Genomic DNA, 7,765 nt, shown 5'->3' with positions numbered 1-7,765 from the left:
GAAGTAATTTTTTGCAAAAAAACCGACTTCAATTCTCATAAAAAAAATAATATATATATATATATACATATATACCATGATCCACTGATCGGATCTTAACCAGATTAGCAAAAAGAACTATTGAAATCGGTTCATGGTCCAAAGTTATGCGTTAACATACATAAGAAAAAATAAAAATAAAAATATTCCGACGAACTGATAACCTCCTCCTTTTTTAAGTCGGTTAAAAATAAGTGCAAGTTTCTGGTGTTGCCTTATAACTTGAGAACGGTTTCACCAAATTGAACACAATTGATACGGAATATTCGGGCTATCATGCAGATAGTTTATGTGAAGTTTTCCTGAATTCGGAAAAAGGGGCATGGCACCTCTAATCTTATATGTTTTAGCTTAGAACTTCAGAACAGCTTCACCGAATTCAACCAAATTTATATAGCATATTCGGGCCATGATGTAGATGGTTTGTGTGAAGTTGCCCAAATTTGGATAAGGGACGTGGCGCCCCTATTCTTATATATAAAAATAAGTGCATGTTTTTGGTGTGACCTCATAACTTGCGAACGGCTCACACCGGATTCAAACAAGTTTGTGCGGCATATTCGGGATATTATGCAGATGGTTTCTGTAAAGTATGCCGGAATTCGGAAAAGGGGGCGTGGCACCACCCATACTAACTAAAATATAAAAATAAGTGCACGTTTTTGGTGTTGCCTTATAACTTGAGAACGGCTTCACCAAATTTAACAAAATTTATACGGAATAAATATTCGGGCCATCTTGGAGATAGTTTATGTGAAGTTTTCCTGAATTCGGAAAAAGGGGCGTGGCACCTCTAATCTTATATATAAAAATTAGTGTTTTAGCTTATAACTCCTCTTCGGCTTCACCGAATTCAACCAAATTTATATAGCATATTCGGGCCATGATGCAGATAGTTTATGTGAAGTTTGCCCAAATTTGGATAAGTGGGCGTGGCACCCCTTCATATATATAAAAAGAAGTGCATGTTTTAGGTGTGACCTCATAACTTGAGAACGGTTTCACCGAATTCAACCAAATTTATGCAGCATATTCGGGGTATTATGCAGATGGTTTATGTAAAGTTTGCCCGAATTCGGAAAATGGGTCGTGGCACCACCCATACTAACTAGAATATAAAAATAAGTGCACGTTTTTGGTTTTGCCTTATAACTTGAGAACGGCTTCACCAAATTGAACAAAATTTATACGGAATATTCGGGCCATCTTGTAGATAGTTTATGTGAAGTTTTCCTGAATTCGGAAAAAGGGGCGTGGCACCTCTAATTTTATACATATATAAAAATAAGTGTTTTAGCTTATAACTTGAGAACGGCTTCATCGAATTTAACTAAATTTATATAGCACATTCGGGCCATGATGCAGATAATTTATGTGAAGTTCGCACAAATTTGGATAAGGGGCGTGACACCTCTATCTTATATATAAAAATAAGTGCACGTTTTTGGTGTTAGCTTATAACTTGTGAACGGCTTCACTGAATTCAACCAAATGTGTATGGCATATTTGCGCTGCCATGCAGATGGTTTGTGTGAAGTTTGCCCGAATTCGGAAATGAGGGTGTGGCACCTCCCATACTAACTAAAATTTTCATGTTGTATATCTCTTGAAATATTTGTGGTAGAGTACCGGAAATAGGTATAGAGATATATGAAATAACACCATACTCATGGAGAAAAACGGGCGGTATTGGAAAAGAGAGCGTGGCACCTCCCATCTTCTATCTATACATATATATAAAAATGTTGTGTTGTTGGCCTCAAAACTGGAGAACGGCTGAATAGATTTAAATATTTTTTTTCTGGATTGTTCGCTGTAATACCAGGATCATTTATGATGCAAAAATTTGGGGGGTCGTGTGAAATGTTAAATTCAATTAAATTTATAAAATAAATGAAATATTACAATATGGGTATCAAATTAATAAGGTTTAAGAACGTTTCCTGCTAAAAATTTTTTTGGGAGGGTTGCCACCTATTTACAAACTTGGACTAAGTTAAATTGATAAAGAAGCTTAAGAAAGATAACTGTTGAAAAGATTTTTTAGGAGGACTGCCACCTAATTGAAAATTTGAATTCAGTCAAATTGATGAAATAAATGAAATATTGCAATGTGGGTATTAAACTGAAGAGTTTAGGTGGGCTTGCAGTGAAAAGTATTTTTGAGGAGGATTGCCACCAGTTCAAAATTTTTACTCAATTAAATTTATAAAATAAATTTTATATTAGAATATGGGTAACAAACTAAGAGGTTTGAGAAAGATATCCGTTGGAAATATTTTAGGGAATGTTAGCGCCTATTGGACAAATTTAACTCAGCTAATTTGATGAAATAAATGAAATATTGCAATGTGGGTATCTAAATTTAATTGATCAAATAAATGATATACTGCAACATAGATCTTAAATTAGAGAGGTTTAAGAGAGATAACTGCTGGAAACAGTTTTGAAAATTGCCACCTATTTGAAAATTTTAACTCAGTTCAATTGATAAAATAAGTGAAATATTGCAATGTAGGTATCAAGCTTTATATATTTAAGAAGGCTTACTGCCTGAGGAGGGTTGCCACCTGTTTGAAATTTAACTAAATTTACTTGATACATTACATATTACAATGAAGGTATAATTTTAAAGAGGTTTGAGAAATATGACTATTGAAAATACTTTTGAGGGTTGCCAGTTCTTTGAAAATTTTAATTTAGTTAAAGTAATTAAATAAATGAAATCAAACTAAAGAGTTTTAAGAAGATGTACAGCCGAAAATATGTTTGACGAGGGTTGCAACCTGTTTGAAAATTTAACTCAGTAAATTGATAAAATAAATGAAATGTTACAATATGGGTACTAAACGATAGGTATTTTAGAAATCTTGATTTGGAAATATTTTCAATAAGATTACTTATATCTAAAAGTAAAGACTAAAAATATCGAAATTAAATGAAAAATTACATAGTTGGTTCCAAACGCATAGTGTTTGGAAAGCTTTACTAGATACATTTTTCTAAATTTTTCCACTTATCCAAAAGCCGAACAGTTCAAATTAAGAAGTAATTTTTAGCAAAAAAACCGACTTAAAAACAATATATATATATATATATATATATTTCATGATCCAATTATCGGATTAGTTTGGAACCATCTCTGAGACACTACCTTTCCGATGCAAAAAGAATTATCGAAATCGGTTGACGTGGTCCAAAGTTATGCGGTAACATACATAAAAAAAAATATTCCGACGAACCGATAACCTCCTCCTTTTGGAAGTCGGTTAAAAAAGAGTTTGCAACATATCTTCAAACGAAGTGATCATATTATCAACGAAGAGTTTGTATACAAATTACGCAATGAAAAAAATTAATAAAGAAGTACTAATACAAATGAAAAAATACTAAAAAGCATAACGTAAAAATATCCTATGAAAGCTGTTTAAAAAATCCCATGCCGATGACATCGACATCATCGGTAACAAAAACCTCGAAGTCTGTTCTTCGTTTGGACTGAATAGGCGATTCGGGAGAAAAGTTCCACCACGCACAAAAACCACACTCTATAAGTCACTCAGCCCGAGCTGGTGTATGGCGCAGAAATTTAAACAATACGAATATTCGATCAGGCGGCCTTTGGAGTATTCAAGACTTTAAAGCTAAGTGTACACGGTAGAGAAAAAACGCGAGATTTAGACAAAAATCTCGCTAGAGACGTGTAAACAATCAATAGAGCTCTACGAGAGACTCACCTACAAAGTCTATGTGAGTCTAGATCGAAAACTCTACGACAACTCTACGCTCTATTTAGCAAGCTATATAGACTTTGCTCTACGGAGACGTATAAATAGTAAAGTCTTGACAATGAACTTCATTACAGATTGTTAAATTTTGAAATGGCTACGACATTAAACCGTATATTCGATACAAGCACACTATTTTAGGTGCAATTAAAACGTAGCCAAATAATGTACCGGGAATCATCCTCTTATTTTCATTGGTATTTGGCTTTTCCGATAGCCTCCGTCCTTTGCAAAGGGGCATAATTATTGGTTGAAACCTAAGGGATATTCACAAATTGAGCAGGTGGTCTGGAACTCTGGCAATAGTTGTTGCTTGAGTTATCTGCTGTTTTGTCAGAGTGCCAGGCCACTTGCTCAACTTGGTGAATACATATATGTAATACTCCTATATTGGCAGTAAGAGCTAGTACCGTCCGAAAACACTACAGTACAGATATATCAGTAAACACGTACGAAAGAAAAGGAACACATACGTTTATAAATAAACATGTACACAACCCATATACAAAAACGGCACTCAAGTACATGATACATTGACAAAAACGGTACCAGACTGTCTCGCTTTGAATTCGGAATGCTTACACATTGAGAAGTTAGCTTACTGCCAATATAGAGGTATATACATATTAGGGCGGGTCGATTTAAAAATCGTGCTCTGTGAAAATCGTATTCTAGGGATCAAAATAAGAAACTTTGCCGAAGGAACCATACCTCTAAAACGAATTCTGATGTCCCCCAATTTGGGTCGAACTTTTGGGTAGGGGCAAATTTTGAAAAATCCCACTTTGACCCATTTAGAGTGCTCCAATCGAGTCCAAATGTCCTGCTTCGGAGGACGACCAATCTTCAAACACTCAACGCACTGCCGAAGACTACCAACGATGCCGTGTGTGCACCCGCCACCATTCACTACGAAGGTGCCCTATGTTTGTAGCCATGCAGCCGCAGCAACGCTTCTTGTTAGCCAGGGCGCATCACTATTGCACAAATTGCTTGGCGCTATCTCATGCCACGTTCGAATGCACATCGGCGGGTAAATGTAGAGTTTGCTCGCTACAGCACCACACCCTCTTGCACCGAAACAGTACCTCGGCAGGTTGCCGCGCTAGCTCGCACGCCGCGTCGCCGAACCCCAAACGACTTGTGCCGCCGATGCGACATGCTTCCCAACGTGGGGGATCAGGGCGCACCCCAACTCGCAACAAGCACCCTTCAACGGCTACGAACGTGGCGAACCGTAAAATCAGACAAACGGCAAATGGACTGCAAACAGCAACATATCGAGGCAAGGTCACCAAATTACTAGTGCATAAGGCGCTCAGAACTCTCCAGGAGCTGAAAGAAGCACTATCCGCTTAACGCGGCTAGGGCCGGCAGAATGTGCAAGCGAGCACTGCGGCCGGTTTGATAACACCTAACTTCGCCGTCACTCAATCGTTGGATTCCATGTATACGTATATTGAATGAATTTTTATAGTAACTTACCTTCTATAACAATTAACCTTCACGTCGCTCAATTGTTGGATTATATATATTTAATGAATTTTTTATATTAGCGTATCTTAAATTTGTGGCTATACCAACGCGAGCAACCTTAGTATACGCTTGTATTGAACCGTTTCTATTCTTGAATTTGTATTGAATTTGTAACCTGTTGACAGTCTAAACGCTATGTAATGATGAGTGTGTTTGCGGGTGGCAACGCAGGCGTTGTTAGCTCGCTACCATGCTCGCTACTTTACATGCACATCTCTATATGGTTTTGACATTTTAATTCTCTTTTTTGCACCTGAACTTATTGCATTCGCTTTCGGTATACGCCCGCTCTAAAATTGCTTATTGTAGCAAATACGAACAAAAATTGTGAAATAATTAGTAGATCGAAGTTAATAAACGCATTTCATTTGTAATTAAAGTCCGGTTTGGTAGTTTTCTTCTTTTCGCTTGCGCAGTTCTGTTTGACAGCCGCGATCGGTATTAAGTGTGACTTAATAATTTAGATCGCGCAGTACGTGTAAACGCAGTTCCTGCTTCGAGACCAACGCGTTCAAAGCCATCCCCAGATCCTCCGCTGAGCCATCGCCGGCGCCCGACATTGCCGCCTGCATCCGTTCGCCGATCGCCGCCTCACTTCTTCTACAGCTGCTCTTTGCCAACCTCACCCCGTAAGCCCAGGAACTACCCAGTGCCATATCTCCCACTCCGTTCAAGGAAGGAAGCGGACGAGCTTCCAAGTAGTAATAATGGATAAGCAGGAGTATTACAAAAGAATGAAGGAATCAATTCAAGAAGACAATTTCTCCGTTTCCAGTAAATCACCGCTTAACGCCATGGAAAAAAATGCCAAAATCGCTACGGACTCTATTTGCCAGGCCTTTGGTGTAAACAAATACCATTTAATTGTTTCAAATCCCTCCGATCCTTTGATGTATGGACTCCCAAAAGTTCATAAAAATAGAAGCAAAATGCGGAAAATCGTGTCGAACATAAATTCACCCCTTTCAAATATTGCCCGCTGGTTAGTGAAAGACTTAAAGAGATTTGGTTCCTTCGATGGTTACTCTGTAAAAAATTCATTGGATTTTGTAGACAAAGTGCGCGACATTGAAATTGAAAAAGATGAAATAATGATTTCCTTTGATGTTGAAGCACTTTTTCCGTCGATTCCAGTCGATACGGCCATTGAAGCAATTGAAAACCACTTGAATAAGTTCAGTATACCTGACGATAAGTTCAATGAAGGTGTTTTGCCACGAATTTGGCATAGATATGTGGACGATACTTTCGCCATAGTGAAAATATCCGACGTAGATAAAATACTCGGAACACTTAACAGCCGCTATCCGAGTATCAAATTCACTTTTGAAAAGGAAGACGAAAAAACAATTTCTCTTCCTTTTCTTGATATTCTTATTAAGCGAAAAGGAAAGAAACTTGAATTCGGCATTTATCGGAAGTCAACATCGACCACCCGATACATTACAAATGACTCCTATTGCACATATCAGCAAAAACTGTCCTCATTTAATTCAATGGTTTACAGACTCTGTTCCTTGCCATTGTCTGCACAAGACTATATGAAAGAATACAAACAAATAAAACACATCGATCAGCTGATAAGTAAACACTCCAATCAAATAAGACGGAACAAGGAGAGCACGCTTTTCTCACAAACTCACACCGCAAAGTCGTCTCAACTACAGCGTGTTTCATTGCCCTGCGTTCCCGCCATCACAAATACATTGAAGAACGGCTTCCAAAAATGTAATCTGCAAGTAGTTTACACAAACAACAACAAACTTAGAAATGCGCTTGGTTCAACCAAAGACAAATTGCCGACGGAAGAACAGAGCGGAGTCTACGAAGTAACCTGTTCGTATTGCAACTGCAAATATATTGGGCAGACAAGGAGGTCGCTACGTGCACGAATAGAACATCTACGTGCAGTAAAATTAAAAAAGATGGACAACGCTATCGCTGCACATGCATTTGACCATGAATCAATAATACAAGGTTCGATAAACTGACAGTTGTCCCTCTCGCACCGCTCCCTTCGCAGTGGCGCGTGTTGCTTCTTTGCTAATTTGCATGGAAACAGTGTAGCTTTGGTGTGAAATAGAAGTATCAGCTTTTGTGCAATATGTTTATTTGTATACGCACATGAGGCATATTTAACTGATGAAAACATAAACTGTTTTTGATGTTTACATCAATCTCATAGTAGTCTTATTTCAATTTTGAATCATTTTGCAGTTTTTATACAGCTAAATAGCACATAAATTACGTAATTCACTTTGATATATCAATATTCAGCCCTGTTCTGCATTTCGACTCGAATCGAAACTTTCTCCGTTTGGCAACTTTGATGAATGAAGAAACCTGAGACGCCACGATTTAACAATTTCATAGAGTTTTCCGTATATTGAATGTCACTAAAC

At 37.6% G+C, this 7,765-nt stretch overlaps 1 protein-coding gene across 1 annotated transcript; it reads left to right on the top strand.

The window, feature by feature from the left end:
* Window positions 1-6,070: 6,070 nt before the first annotated feature.
* On the top strand, window positions 6,071-7,192 carry LOC118755644 (the record flags this gene model as incomplete). Its single annotated transcript, XM_036490469.1, has 1 exon — window positions 6,071-7,192. A coding segment is annotated over exon 1 (1,122 nt), but the record flags the coding sequence as incomplete, so codon positions are not given.
* Between the last annotated feature and the right edge of the window lie 573 nt (window positions 7,193-7,765).

Source organism: Rhagoletis pomonella, unplaced genomic scaffold (genome assembly GCF_013731165.1).
Source record: "Rhagoletis pomonella isolate Grant_MI unplaced genomic scaffold, Rhpom_1.0 Rhpom_scaffold_06920, whole genome shotgun sequence".
NCBI classification, from domain to species: Eukaryota; Metazoa; Arthropoda; class Insecta; order Diptera; family Tephritidae; genus Rhagoletis; species Rhagoletis pomonella.
The sequence above is the reverse complement of the archived record's forward strand: the minus strand, read 5'-3'. Positions and strand labels throughout refer to the sequence as shown.